At 36.6% G+C, this 16,478-nt stretch overlaps 1 protein-coding gene across 1 annotated transcript; it reads left to right on the top strand.

Moving 5' to 3' along the window:
- The first annotated feature begins 15,045 nt into the window (after positions 1 to 15,045).
- LOC131076388 (NDR1/HIN1-like protein 6) lies at positions 15,046 to 16,198 on the top strand. The gene has a single exon (XM_058013534.2). The coding sequence runs from the start codon at positions 15,162 to 15,164 to the stop codon at positions 15,969 to 15,971; it is 810 nt and encodes a 269-aa protein (XP_057869517.2). The 5' UTR covers positions 15,046 to 15,161; the 3' UTR covers positions 15,972 to 16,198.
- Positions 16,199 to 16,478: the final 280 nt, after the last annotated feature.

Genomic DNA, 16,478 nt, shown 5'->3' with positions numbered 1-16,478 from the left:
TTTTTATTGAAGTTTTATTTTACGAAATGATCGGGTATATAGTTTTAAAATATTTTGATGGTGAAATAGTGGGTAAATGATGATGGACCAATGATGGGTTAAAGAGCAATGATGAAGTGGCTATATGCAAAGTGGTGGAGAGTGATAGTGAGGTGGTTGAATGGAGGCAAAAGTGGTGGATGAATGAATGGTAGTAAGGGTGGTAGTGGTTAGAGGACTTAGTAGTAGTGGAGGGTTTTATTGATGGTGAATAGGTTCATTAGTGTTTTTTAATTAAAATGTTGAGAGTGGATGTAGATTTCGATCTTTTCATTATAAGGGTGGTAGGGTATGAGATATTTATGCATTCTTTCATACAACTTTTGTGGATAAAAAAATTACATTTTGCTATAACTTTATTTAAATTGGAGATTTTTTTTAATGTATTTATAGGTTCTGAGCCATTCTAGATTTAGTAAGGTTTGTTTTGCACCAAAGTATTCCAAAATAAACATGACTTGTAAAAATTAACCAAACTCTACTTGCAAACCTATCAAATCAAGTGAGAAAAATTTCATAATTAAAATGAGATTGGGACCAAAGGGTCCCACTAAATGTGTCAAAAATATAAGAAATAATTTAAAGTTATAGCATAATAATCAAAATCAAACTCAAAATTATATACAAACTTTCAATCAATCAAACAAGTGAATTTTCAATCAATCAAACAAGTGAATTTGCTCATATTGTAATAGAGTGTGAATGTCCAAATGAGTGTACAATATTCTTGCATCCTATTAATGATTTCTAGTATATTTTCTAGATTTATAGGCTTTTAGTGAGGAGATGAATTCTTGAGATCAATTCATCTAATTTAGAATTTTGAGTTGCTTTTCTTGATTTTATTTTAGAATTGATTTATATGATCTTTGATTAATTTGATTTATTTTGTTTAGGAATGTTCAAGTATAAATTAAAGATTACAAAACTTGCATGATTTATGTAATTAAGAAGAGACATGTAATTAAGAAGATAATTAATTAATTTATATAATTAATGAAATATGTGTGCATGAATTTATTTATGGAATTGATTAATAATAAAAAATTTAATTAATTATGATGTGATGTTAATGGGTAAAAATATAATTTAATAAATTAATAAATATTAAATAGCTAATTGATGGAATATGATGATATGGTGTAATTAATTAATGTGGTGATATTAAAATGAATTAGCTAGGATAAATTAATGTGTAGGATTAATGGTATAAAGTAGTGAAATTTAAGTGTCTACCTGTAGTAAAATAAACCCTTTGTGGAGTAGAATTTTATCATTTAAGATATGACCGTTAATTTAATTATTGTACTAAAGATGACATGTCTTTTAATGTGACCTATTTACATGGATTAAATATAAATTTTAAATATCACATAAAATAAATTCTTAGAAAAATATTGCACCATCTAACGTGTAGCATACCATCCCAAGGTAGACCACAACTTTATGAAATATTTAATATTTTATGCAAGGTGTACAACAACTTTTTCAAAGCATCCCCCTTTTTTTAATTTCAATTTATTAAAGACATTGGCATTTCCATATTCCATTAAAATGAATTAATACGTTTTTCATATATATCATAGATAAAAAATTTATACATCAACATTTAGAATTATGCTTTATAATCAATCGTAAAAATGTTAATCACATACTTTTTGTCTAATTCCTTTAAATTAAATTTATATATGTAATTAAAAAAATATTAAATTTTAAAAATAATTTTCTACATGAATAAAGACTCTTATCTCATTATTGAGGTAATTTATTTTTCCCATAGAAATTGACATAAACCCTTGGCTAAAATAAGCATGTTGCAGACATTAAAATTAGATCATGTTAAGGACATTGACGTAATTTACCTAATTATTACAAATTAAGGAAGAAAAGGACAGTCACAAATTCTAAAGAAAGCGAGTAGGTATCATGGCCCAATTCTAACCTTTTAGAAGACATGGAAAAAATAGAAAACAAATCGTATTAGGTATGCTATGAGGAAAAATTAATATCAAATTGAATTATATTTTATGTTCATAATTTTTTTTCATATTGAACAAAGTAAAAGAGAATACAATAATAAAAAAATAGATAGCAGTCTAAGAGGCAATTGTAGAGAAGAGAAAGGGAATGATTACAATGTTGTATCCACCAACTTTATATTCATAATTTTGACCTCGATTATTAAATAGATAAAGAACCAATTTTTATAAATGTATATATAGAAGCAAAATCAAACTAGATTAAAAGGATATCCCAATTCTTAATAAAAAAAAGACACTAAACATACACAAATTACCATTTAAAATTTAAATCAAAATGAAATTTAGTAATGTCAAGGTAATCAATGGGTCCTTGATCTGTTGATGAAGTTGATTGGTTCTTAATGAGTCAACCAAAGACCAAATTTTAATGAGTAGAAGACCCCCACATCATAAGAGATAAGGATTGAGATCATGCCTTAGACGAATTTAACAAAATAGATACCTCTAGCAACCTCTTATAATATAATAAATTAAGATTTTATCTTTATATACATCTTATAAAACAAATTGAAATATTTTACACTTCAAATTGCCACACAACGATTAATCAAAAAAATGGCAACTAACTAAGGAAGAGGGGGAAATCGATATCCGGTCGCGGTTAATGGCATATAGACGGCAGCTTAGGACAGCTTTTTTAGAGTTGGCGTGTTAGGTCGAGAAGGGTGTTAGGTCGGATGAGATGTGTACTGAAAGGTGGATCACCACCTCTGCACGCACACGTTTTTAACGTCACCGTTAAGAATGTCTATGCCAGCCCGTGTCCGCCTGGATCCTTTATTATCATTCTTCGACAATCATTCCAGCCACTGATCGAATCTTATCGATCCCTCCTCTAGAAGGGAATGGCTATCCAGCCGACAGGGTGGCTATTTGCATCCTATTTTACAAGTATTTAAAGTGTTTGACTATTAAAGAAAAGAGTCGTTCGATTGGTTGGATAAATACGATTGGTTGGATAGATATCGTTAGTAAAATTGTACACATCCAGTATCATTCGAAAGGTGTCTTGGGTAAGTACTATGGTGAAAATCTATTGTTGCTAATTACCTATCTATATTTTCATAACTATCTAAATAAAGTTACTAAAGTTACTATCAACCCATTATGCATCTCTCATTTCCCTATCATGGCTTGGTATTGTGCTAGCCATAGCTCCTCCCATCCCATGATGCATTGTCACCTCTCACCCATTCATCCATTGCCCTTCCATATCAATTGTTGTCCACTAGAGTAAGTCCCTAAATCTAGTTTATGGATTGTCTTTTATTACATGCTACACACTAGTTGGGTAGGCTTTCACACAAATAAGTATCATACACTCCCCATCCCATTACAAATCCCATCACACCGCCTCTCATAATAATGAGCTTTTGTAGACTTAAACTAAAACATAACAATGAGAAATAATACAAATTGGTAAACCACTCATTGGACATAGTGCAACTTCAAAAATAACACATAGGTTTGAATTTTGAACAACAAATAGTTAGTATAACTATTTCTTGCTATCCTCATCTTCATCACAATTATGCTTTTCAAGACACATCATTCCCATATCATTTATCGTAATTTGGTAAGAGTTATGATGGTTGCATGACTTGTTTATTATTATTATTTTTTTTTAAATGATTTATCTTTTGACCCATACTAAGCCCACTCAAGGCCACCTCAATGTTCTTGTATCTTATTATTTATGGTATATAATGGGATCTCCCTTGCATCCTCTTTTCTGTATCTATGCCCCTCCATCATCATCATCATCATCATCATCATCATCATCCCTCTCTCCTACTACTTCTACCTCAAGGATCATAAGGTGCACAATCCTATGCACCAGCCATTGGATGCATCATATCTCTATGTTCTTTGAATCCACAACATTGTTGGTGTATCGCACCAATCAAGCCTCACTAGATAACCATCTACAAGCATCCCCTAGTCCTTGATCTCCCAAGTGACTTATGTGAACATTTCCTCATGAATGAGTTTCACTACTGGTAACCCAAACTATCACAATACTCTCCCTAGTAGATGTTGCTCCATAACATGTATGGTTTGACCCACTAGGGACTGCATTTTTTGCATGTGAGGGAGATGATTTTCATCTCCTAGCTAGGCTTATAGTCTCTCCATGGCCACTATATCACTAAATAAATCTCATGTAAAACCCTCCTCCAATATGATAACTACCCATCTACCTATGTTGAATCACCCCAACATACAAGTAGACATATGGATACCCCACATCCCTATACCTGTTTTCCACCAATTATAAAATCATTTTATGCTCCCATGCCTAGACATGTAGCAATGTGATCCCACATCCCAAGATCTATCCATCATGATACACAACCATGTTCCTATCTTGATATAGTTGTGTTAACACACAAGACTCCCAAGCATACACTACTCCATCAAACAATTTATTTCAAAACCCAAGCCCCCCAAATGGGGAACTTGCATAACCTTCTATCAAGAACTAGCAGGGCAAAAATGAACCCAACCATGAATATGGAAAGGGTGGTATGTTGTCATCTTAACCATCATGTCCATCTCTATCTTTTGGAATGATACATCATTTGTCAAAAAGGATTATGTCAAGGTATAATTCCTTAATCATCAAGCCATATTAGACAATCTTCCCATGGATGAAAATCCACGAGATCCTCCATATGTCCTCTAGAGTGATGACAATCTCCCTTGTACCAATAAGAATGCACTCTAGTCACTTTGCCATCTCTCTACAAGGGCCATCATCATGGCTTGATGCTCAAGATTTAATTTTTGGCACAAGAATGTGATGTGAAATAATCCCACCAATTCTAGGAAGTCCAGTCCATGTTGATAAGTTATGGTCTTAATATCATAGTGGGTAGCTATCACTCTCATGTGACTATAGATGAGGTAGAAAATTTTACATTCATTCAAACCAAGTCATCAACCTCTTTCAAAATCAATCTATCATAAACCACGCGTGCATCATTCTACAAAAGTGCCACTTTGTTTGCACAAGTGCTATCCTAGTCTATGCAAACAATCATCTACCTAGTGCAAGAACTATTCTACACAAGCAATATGATTCCTAATGTAAGCACAATTTCAATGCATGTGAGCCTCTTTCCCATGCAATCATTATTTTATGCAAGTAAATTTCTTGAGCATAAGAGTAGTCTAGATGTAGGTGCAATTTTACCTAGTGCAAATAAGCTTTCGCTTTACAAGCATGATTTTACTCCCCAAGTGACCTTTTATCACAAAATCACTAATCCTAATCATGAAGTAATAATATTCATGCATAAATGATGGTTTCATATATTAGGATCCTTTCTTTTCTCTACTTTCACTTGCATTTTATTGCCCCATAAACTACCCCTAGGGACCTAATGTTAGAGATGTACTAGTGTCCCTAAACCCCCTAGTCACTAGACCTGATAGACTCACTTGAAATCGTGTGTGTGTCAAGAAATATGCACCATGTTCACTAAGCTCTACTACACAAAATTTCCTTTTCTCTTTAGAATTGGTTAATGCAAATGACCCCATATGACCCACAAATGCATATTTATAAGTCTCCCAACCCCATTTAGAGACCTAGGCCTTGTGATTTTCACAATTTTCACCTTTTATTCAATCATTCCTCCATTCCTTTTCCTTTGTTTATTTTTTTTCTTTCCCTCTCCTATCCAATTCTAACTTAATTTCTTCTTTTCGAGAGATCACACAAAAACTGTTTTTGGGTGATCACTAAAGGGGGCTTCATTCCTCCACTATCCACTTACCTAATCTAGGTATAATTTATTCTTCTTTGATATGATGCCACTTTTGTTGATCATGATCTCATATCAAAGAGAGACAAAATGTAGGCACCCCAAATTTTAGGTGTCTACATGTAGTACCATAAACCCTTTGTAGAATAAGATTATATCATATAAGTTTATATATTGCTACTTGCAATAGCACCTACTAACACTAAGTTTTCCAATTAATGCACCCAAATGAGATTTTTCAAGGTGGAGACCCAAGATTGACTTTAGATTCATTTTAGCTTCTAAGGCATTTAAATGATATGACCCTTAATTTAATTCGTGTACTCAAGATTACATGTCTTAGTGTGACCCACTTATATAGATTAAATGTATTTTTCAAATATAACATTAAATCAAGTCCTAGGAAAATATTGCCACAGGGTAGACCATAATTAAATTAAATATTTAATATTTTGTGTGAGGTGTACAACACCTTTCTCAACAATGTCTCTATTGAATTAATTTAATTAAACATTGATATTTTCACAATCTATTATAATAAATCAATAAAAAAATTACAATAATACAAACAATTTTTTATGTACGTCCACATTTTAAACTATACTTCATAATTAATCATAAAATATAAAATATTAATTAAAATTAATAATAATAATTACTAATTTCACATACATTTTTACTAAAATTTTTCTAATTTATTTAAATGAATTTTTAAAATATAATTTATATCTTAAAAAAATTAATTCAAAATAAAAAAATTACTAAAATAAAATATTTTATTGTCAACATCGAAAAATAATCTTAAACTCACCATCATAAATTAAAAAATATATCATCTGTAAACATTGTTTTAAATTATCTAATGCTGACTTTCAAAATTGGTCATGAAAGTTTTGTTAGGTAATTTCGTAGTCATTGACGTTAAACCTTGGCGCACATCAGACGCTTCGCATGTTCAAATGAGCGGGTATGAATCGGGGCCCGCCCATTTAGAAGATGTGGAATAAATTTAATATTAGGTAAGTTAAAAATAAAAATATTTGACGGGTTTTTTAAAGTGAGGGGTCAGGATATTTTAGTTAAACTTTTAAATAGATTAATTTAACATTTTAATTACATTTGAGGTCAACAAACATTCATTTATACATGGATGTTGATATATGAGTGAATTTTTATATGTTTTTTATTTTTTATTTTTTTTGAGTGATGTTGTAATATAAGAAATAATTTTTTTATTATATATATTTTGGATGTGTTATAAATAAATTAGGGTTTCAATTATCTATATAATTTTTATAATAAAGTTTGAAATGTTTTATGCTTCAAATTGTCATATTATTTGTGAAGGCTCTCACTAGGATGGTGTGCTCGTGGATTTTGTGTCCTTACTAGGTTGCCATGCTCGTGGATTTTGTGTCCTTACTAGGTTGCCATGCTCGTGGTCTAGACCTCCATAAAAAAAATGTCATATAAGAAAAATTGATACAAAAAAATTGTATTTTAACTTTAAAAAAGATCTAACTAGATTATATTTCTTATTATAATTTCGATCTTGATAAATAAACAAATAAAGAACCAGTTCTTATAATTTTATAGAAAGTAGAACCAAACTATATTTTAAAGTACACTATTTAAAACTATCAATAGAAACACACTATATATACACTAATTATTATACAAAAATTAACTCAATCAAAATAAATCAAAATGGAAGGGAAAATGTTGAGGTATGCAAATTTCCCCTTAAGAGTAGGGAAGAGAACCCAATAATTTTTTTTTTTATATTAGAAATCGAGAGAATCCAGAACAAGGAGGCCAGGCCTCAGCAAAACAAAGCTGTCACTACCACAGGACAACAAAAACCAAAGTAACAATAGGGTGTGTAATCCGCACAAAAGAGTACTAACAAACTAACTGCATCATGAGAAGTCAACAAAAGCATCAAGAGAGGATGTCATCATGGGGTTCAACCCATGTCGTCCATCCCTGAGGTCCTTCCATCCAAACAATGGTCTTCTGACTCTGAATCTGTGCCAGCATCTCAACTTGGGCATAGGAGGGCTCCCTGCTATCTTTAATTTCGTTGTTCAGCTTCTTGAGAGCCTCCTCAAAGGAGGATAGGTTGTCCTCGTTGTGCCTCCACACATAACCATCCTTCATCTCATTGATGAACATGGTGGCATGACCATCCTTGAGGAACCTTAGGAGCTTGTGCCTCTCAGCATTCATAGTAGAGGCGACCTGCACGACAATTTTGAAGAATGCGAGTCTTCGAAAGGATTCAGTAAGGGCCCTGGCTTGGCCTTCAAACCTATCAGCATTCCTAATTTTCCAAATATACCAAAGAATATTGGTAGATAAATTAAACCAAAATATATTAGCATCCTTTTTCAATCCTTTAATGTGCCCAAAAATAATTTCCATAGTATTCACAAGATTAGGGATAGAAAAGCCAAACATTAACCAGATTTCCTTAGCAATGGATCAATCAAAGAAAATATGCCTACCAGTCTCAGGAAGTTTACAAATAGAGCACAAATCATTATTATCATAATTCCTCTGGAGAGGAAGTCTATTAAGTATCATAGGCCATTTAAAGCACTTGATTTTTGGCTCGATCAAACTTTTCCATAGCATGCTGAAGGTCTTTTGCCACTGCATAACAGGCAGATCAAAATACCATAAAATGTTAACATGCTTAATGATATAAGCCTCATAAGCTAAGACAGAGTAAATGTTACGAGCCTTAATTTTAGCCAAAATAGTACCATCAGCCCATTTAAAAGATAGAAATCTATGAGAATCAACATCACAGTCTTTAGGAAGACCAAAATCAATACAAGCCTACTTAATCATGTTGTAGGTTCTTTTTTGAGAGGGGGGGAGGTTAAATTTTGAGCTGAGATCTTCCCACGTGATAAGAGTATCATGTTCCAAAACATCAATAAGACATTTGATCCCTTTGCTGGCCCAGGCTCTAGCTGAGCATCCCTGAGTAAGGGCCAAGGGTTTGCCAGCGTGGAAGAGGTTCCACCATAAGGATCTCTCGCCATGAATTAGGTCACCATTGTTGACACTAGTGTTGACCAAAAACCCCCTAACATGTTCCCAGGCTTTCCAAATAGACTTGAACACACAAGTGCCCTGGACAGAAACAGGAAAACCACCGGCCACAAGGTCAGTGAGAGGTGAACCCTTCCAAGACTTAGCATTCTTAGGGATAGCCCTCTCAATATTGTGTCTGATTAAAACCTTCCAAGGTTCCTGGCCTTCAAGAGAATGGAAGATCCATTTAGCCGCAAGGGCAATACCTTGGATCCTAAGATCCTTTAATCCAAGGCCACCAAGAGATTTCTCAATATGACACCACTTCCAGTTAACAACATGTGATTTATTATTACCTTTTCCATTAGACCAAAGGAAGTGTCTAACAGCCTTTTGAATTTCTAAGATCTGATAGTTGCTAAACATCCAAGTAGAGGAGTAGTAGATATTATAGGAGGAGAGGACTTTTTGGCACACTTGAACCCTACCAGCTAAGGAGAGGAATCTATCGTTCCATTTACTAAGTTTCTTATCAATTTTCTCCTTAACCCAGAGCCACATATCTTTGAGGGAAGGGGCCACCGAGAAGGGAACTCCAAGGTATCTAACGATTTTGTTAGGACCACCCCATTGGTAGCCAAGGTGTCCAAACCATTCAAGGGGGTGATCCATCCAGCTAAGGAAGGTAGACTTGGTCTGGGAGATCCGAGCTCCAAAAATTGTTCCAAAGCATTGGATTTTAAGGTTAAGGTTATTCATGTTTTGCTTGGTGAGCTCAAGAAAAAGAGCTGTGTCATCGGCAAACTGAATATTCATCAATTCATTATCATTAGGGAGCCTAATCCCATTAACCTTTGGGGAGAGGGAGTTATCCCTAAGGAGGTAGAATAAAGCGTCAGAGGCAATAACGAAGAGAGCAAGGGCCAAGGGGCAGCCCTATCTAATGGACCGAGAGAGCATAATGGAAGAGGAGAGGGAGCCATTAACTTCAATCTGAGTAGAGGCATCTTGAAGGAGGACCTTGACATAAGTACAAAATTCACTAGGAAATCCAAAGGCTCCAAGCATCATAATAATAAAGTCCCATTCCACCCTATCATAGGCTTTCTCAAAGTCAAGGAGAAACATAGCAATGTCTTGACCAGAAATTTTAGACCATTCCATTGCTTCCCAACTTGTGATGAGATTTTCCAAAATATACCTACCTTTAATGAAGCTGGTTTGGGTGGGGTAGATAAACTTGGGCAGGATCTTTTCCAGTTGGATGGCCAACATTTTAGCCAGGATCTTATAGGACACATTGAGAAGGGTAATGGGTCTCCAGTTCTTAATGAGGGCCTTGTCACCATCCTTGGGTATGAGTTTAATAATGCCCTTATTGATAACATTGCCAAGGGAACCCTTACCCAGAGCCTCAGCGTATATATCAAGAAGATCAGAGCAAATCCACTTAAGGTTGGCTTTGTAGAACTCAACTGGGAGCCCATCAGGCCCCGAAGCTTTGTCATTGTAGAGGGAGTTGATGGCTTTCCGAATTTCATCAATTGTGAAACTCTGTTTAAGGAGGTCAGATTCCCCCTCGGAGATCCTACAGGGAATGATGGATTTGCATTTAAGTCTGAGGGTTTTGGCAGCCTCAGAGTCTTCAGAGGTGAAAAGTTTTTGGTAGAAGAGGGCAAAGGCTTCTTTAATGTTGTCCAAACCAACAATCTCTTGATTATCAACAATAAGTCTATCAATCTTTTCCCGGATTCGCTTATGTTTAAGAAGATTAAAGAAAAACTTGGAGCCTTTATCACCAAATTGGAGCCAATGGCTACAGGCTCTAATCATGGCCCCCTTGATCTTAACTTGCTGATGTAATCTAAGGGCATCCCTAGTTTTTGCCACTTGGTTGGCAAGGTCAGGGAAAGAAGGAGTCAACTGAATTTCATTTTCAAGGTGAAGAAGATTAAGATTAAGAGTCTTTTCCACAAATCTGGAGTCTTTGGCCCTTTTTTGACCAATAGTTTGCAAGAGTTTTCGCCAGGAAACAACATTATAATTCCACCTATCAATATGTGAAGCTAAGTTCTTATTATCCTTATTTAGGAGTCTGATGAGGTTAATGGTAGCAAGAACATCAAGATCTTTCAGTAGATTAGTGTTAAGAATGAACTTCTTAGGCCCCACTACATTAGCGGGTAAGGAGTTAGCAAGTTGGATGTGAGCAGAAATAGGGTGGTGATCCGAGAGAGTAAAAGGCCAGACAACAATAGAATTGCCATGGTTACTAGCGATAAATGAAAAAACATCTTTATTGGCATAAAAACGGTCAAGTCTACAATAAATTCTATTACAACCTTTTTGGAAATTGCACGAAGTGCTCCAGAGACCCCTTGTATTGGCCTTATTACCAAGAAGAGGATCAAACAAGTTTTTCTTAAATTTCATTCTATCCCAATGGGATTTTTCAGAGCCTTTCCATTCAAAAGCATTACCCCCCATTTTATCATCACAATTCTCAATCATATTAAAGTCTCCTCCAAGGATCCAGGGAATATCAGGTAAGGATGCAATCCAATCCCAAAGGGCACTTCTTTCCTTATAGTCATTGGATGCATAGATAGAGCACACCCCAATGAGGGTGTTGTCAATATTAATAGAGGCCCAAACAACCCTGTTACAAGGGTAGCAACCCTTGTCAGTAATATGGTTTGACCATCTAGGGTTAATGAGCAGTCCAACACCACCTTTACCCCTGAGGTGATTGGAGCAAATTTTGATGGAGTCTTTCCATATGAAATTAAGGTTAATATCCAAGGTAAAATTAATAGTTTTAAGCTCTTGAAGCATCAGAAAGTCCAAGTCTTTATGAGAGTCCAAGAAACGTTTAATAATTTGCTTTCTGTCTGGGGCTTCCAACCCTCTAACATTCCATGAGATGTACTTCATGGTAATCAGGGGGGAATTACGAGTGCTTAGCAGCATGAAGGCTGCTATCATAGGCAGGGAAACCCTTGCCCTTCTTCTTCTTGTCAGAGAGGGCCTTGTTCTTTGAGCCCATAGGGTGTCCTCTTCTATTGGGTTTGGAAGAGCCCTCAATTTGATCATCATGGTCTTCACCAGAATCATCATCTCCTTGAGAGACATTTTCAGAAGGAGGTTCCGTGTAGGTAGTAGGCTGGATCGGGGTATCATTCACTGCCATCCAAGGCATTTGTGTGGAGGACAGGTTAGAGGGAAAAAAGATAGAATTTCTATCAGCCCTAGTATCAACAGTGATGACCTGAATCACATCATCAACATTAAGTTCTTTGAAGACTTTCGGAGGCAAACTCACACTAGATTCACTAGTAATACCGATACAAGGGGTGGGATCGACGAAGCCGAGGTTATCAGAGATGCGATTAGCCCTTGGGGAAGTCACAGAGCCATCACCCATATGGAAATAACTAGTGCACCTACCAGGGTTTCAAAATTATTAATGATACTCTTAACTTTTGAAAAACTAGCATCAACTGCAGGTGGGGTGAGATTGACATTATTCTGAGCAGGGTTAACACTAACATTATCAGACCTAATCTTATCAATGGCTAATTGTTGCACATTCTTCCTTCTGCGCTTCTTAGACTTGTTTGAAACCATTAGAAAACTATCTTGTTGATCCACACCCAGTTGTACTATGTTATCTGTAATAGGGGAGCACGAGAGGGGAGCCGTATTGGTTTGAGAGCTTTTAGGGCATGTATTTGATATGGGTAGGTCAGGAATAGTTGCAGGGGTGTTGCTCGTGACAGGCTAGACCACAGGGGAGGATTTAGGGGGCGAACCACTGTTATCCGTATGGGTTCTCCGCGAGTTCAAACTTGAGGATTTCTTATTAAGAATAGGGCAATTTCTACGGACATGGCCATCTTTTTTACAGAGGAAACACGCGTTTAAACCCCCTAAAATTTCCAAAGGGCAGGAGAAGATTTCTCCCTCAATATTGAGATTGAGAATATTAGGAAGATCAATTCCAGGTTTAATGGAGATGAGCACTCTAGCATCGAGATGGGGCACGAGTCGTGGAGAGTCATCCATACGGATGAATTTACCAATGGGTTCCACAATTTGAGGGATAAATTTCCACAAAAATGGAGGAATATTTTTTATAATTACCCACCTAGGGGACGACAGAGCCAAGATTTCTTTAGGAATCACCTCAGGAGACCAACCTAGGGCATGAAATGAAGTTTTACCAACATTCCAGTACAATTTCTTAAGAACCTCTAACTGCATTTCATGCGTATTAAAAAAAACAATGAACAGTCCTTTCTAGATTTGCCTACAGAAGGAGATTCGAAATCCTAATTTTAAATTCCAGTAGTTATGAAACCAATCATCCATAAATTTTTGAGGAGGGCATTTATCAGCATCCACACAGGCAAAAAAAATTGCAGTTTCTTTCAACCTGTTTTTTTCAATAGCAATTTCATTGGCCATAGAGTCATTAGGCGAAATGGAGATAGTGTTGGAGTCGAGGCCAAGGTCCATACCATCTAGACTCGCTCCACCATCTCCACCGATGGCAACGAATCTGGCATCCTGGTCAACTGTCGACGAAACCCTACCCACGACTTCACTGAAGGTTTTTTTTGGTTGCAGAGGGGGTTGGGAGGAGGTAGGCAAAGGATTTGACTAAGGGTCTCCATCCATTTCCACCTCCATTAGGGCAGACAAAGATTCACACACAGAAGAAGCAATTAAAACGGAGGACACAAAGTAAAGAAGAGCATTAAATGAAGAGTATAAGGAAGAATTGTCTGCAAACCGTGTGGAGGAGGGAGTCCTCCTCCAAAACCACCGAGTGTTCACGCGCCTCAATCCAGATTTGACGATCCACTTTCAGCAGTCCTTTGTTGGATTTCGGTTTCACACAATTCACATTTTTCGCCCTTCACGCATTCGCTGTCTTCACATGGTTTCATGCAATTCGCATTTTTCGCCCTTCACGCATTCGTTGTCTTCACGCAGAGCCGAGAGATTAATCAATTTTTGCTCTTCACGCAAAGTCCAGTTCGCACTTTCGCCGCAGAGCACACATATCGCATTTTATTATGCAAAGAAGACATATCATAGAGCAGACATATTCAGTTTGATGAGTCGGATATTTGGTTTAATGAAATGCATACTGCACTATCGTAGAGCAGACATATTGTAGAGCTTTTTCGTCAATCCATGTTTCAATTTCATTTCATCTCTGTCAATCGCAGAGCAGACATATCGCAGAGCTTTTTCCTCAGTTTTTCGTTCGCATATGTTTTTGCATCTCTGTCAATCGCAGAGCAGAATAATTCATTCGCAGAGCCCTTCCACAATTATTCAACAAGAGAACCCAATAATTGAATAAAGTCCAATAGTTATTATAGCTCTTGTTGATTTAGTTCTCAATATCTTAAGGAAAGAGAATCCAATAGTTGAATAAATTCCAATAGTTATTATAGCTCTTGTTGATTTAGTGTCCAATAATTTTGACAATATTACACTGCTAGTTGTAACTTTAAAGTTGTTAGTGTTGATGATGACTACCCATAATTGAATGACATGCATTCCTAAGATCTAAAAAGCAACCAAACATGTGATGTCACATCAATGCACCAATAAAACATGACGTAGTGGAGAAGCATTGGTCTCACTTTTTTCCCAAGCACTTTTAGACATCTTGACAAAAAGCATGTTCATGTGGCATCATATTTGATAATGTGACCTTGAATCTTTAGTTATAAGTGGGGGACTTATCAAGTAAGCCTATAAAAAATTGAAACCGATTTGAAATTTTTCGATAAGATTTTAAGAAATGAGAAATTAAGATGCTCAACTCTTCGATCCTCTTAGATGCTGAACTAATCGATCTTCTACTTAAAAAATAGTAAAATAATATAGATGCTCTTCAATCTTATTTTTCTTCAACCAAAAACGCAGCAAGACAAACGCCTGAAAATCGACAAGCGGTCGCGGTAAAAACCCGGCTACTTACGACACCAGTTTTAGAGTTGCCGTAGTAAGTCGATAAGGTCGTCGGGTCAGAAGAGATGGGTATTGACAGGTGGGCCGCCACGTCTGCGCGCACATGTTTTTAACGTCACCCTTAACAATGTCTTTATCAGCTAGTGTCCGCCTGAACCCTACCCCATCCTCGGCCTTTTATAACCATTCATCGACAATCATTCAACCCACTGATCGAATCTCTTCCCCCCCTGCCTCAGAAATATTTCACAGCGCGAAGAAATATTTCACAGTAATGGCAGATGCACAGCGAAGTCATTCACAGATGAACGTGGAGAAAGCGGCAAAGGCGCACGAAGATTCACAGAAGTCCAATGCTCCTCTGGCGCCGAGATCAAGCCTCGAGTCGGAAAAGGGAGACCCTGGCTCAAACCCTAGCAAAGTTGTGCACGTCCAGTACCCTAAGGACCAAGTCATTCCTCCACGAACTGCCCCGAGATATTACTCCCGACCTCCTAAGCATCGCCGCAACAGCTGCTGCCGCTGCCTCGCCTGGATATTTTGCCTCCTGTTGATCTTTATTGTAGCCATTGCCGTAGCCGCTGGTATCCTCTACGTCGTCTTCCAGCCCAGGGTACCTAAATATTCAGTCGACAGCATTCAGATCACGAGCTTTACCGTCGGCACAGATTCCACCATTTCGTCGCAGTTTGTGGTGGGAGTGCAGGCGAGGAATCCGAACAAAAAAATCGGCATTTATTACTTAGATGACAGTTATCTTGGGGTTTTCTTCTCCGGCACAGAGCTCTCCAGGGGAAAACTTCCGGCGTTTTACCAGGGGCACAAAAATACTACTAATTTAGACGTTTCTCTCACCGGGACTAAGGTGCAAATCACCAGTGAAAAGGTTTCGTCGCTGAATGCAGAGCAGAAGAAGGGAAGCATTCCTCTGAATCTGAAGGCGGATGTTCCCGTAAAGATCAAGTTTGGGAAACTGAAAACGATGAAGATTACTTTCCGTGTGCGATGCGATCTGGTGGTCGACAGGCTAGCTGCCAATACCAGTGTCAATATTAGTAATAAGAAATGCAAGGTGAAGCTTTGATGAGCCATACTGGATTTGCAGCTTCTTTTTTCCCCTGTTTTTCTTTTCAGTTTTGATTTACAGAGGACAGGCGGTCCGTTTTGTCCTGTACGTTATAGTGAAAGTGTTAGTTAGGGCGCTGGACCTTTTTCCATTTATTTATTCAGAGCGCCTCTATTACATTATTTGTAGCTGTGATATCACGTTATGTACATTGATATATATATTATTTGATTCTTTCTGACATTGCTCCTCTCGTTATTCATGTCTGTTATTAACACAAATTTTGTGAATGCATAATTTTTCAGTTCAAGAATCGAACTTTTCTACTAACGACATGTAGGTATACCAGCCTCGATTTAAGAGAAAAAAAAAACCATTTTAAAAACACTTTAATGGGTTCGCTCTCTTTTTTTAAAAATGGTAAGATTTGTTAGAGGTATATGGGTAAGAGTAGGTAATAAGAGTGAGAACGGTAGTCAGCATGATGTGATTCGACGAACCAGGTCAAACAATTTGGGGGCAGTG

The sequence above is a fragment of the Cryptomeria japonica genome, chromosome 7, assembly GCF_030272615.1.
Source record: "Cryptomeria japonica chromosome 7, Sugi_1.0, whole genome shotgun sequence".
NCBI lineage: Eukaryota > Viridiplantae > Streptophyta > Pinopsida > Cupressales > Cupressaceae > Cryptomeria > Cryptomeria japonica.
This window is presented reverse-complemented; position numbering and strand designations above follow the sequence as displayed.

Bases quoted from the DNA above. Each gene is read 5' to 3' on its own strand.
- LOC131076388 (XM_058013534.2), top strand. From the start codon at position 15,162: ATGGCAGATGCACAGCGAAGTCATTCACAGATGAACGTGGAGAAAGCG.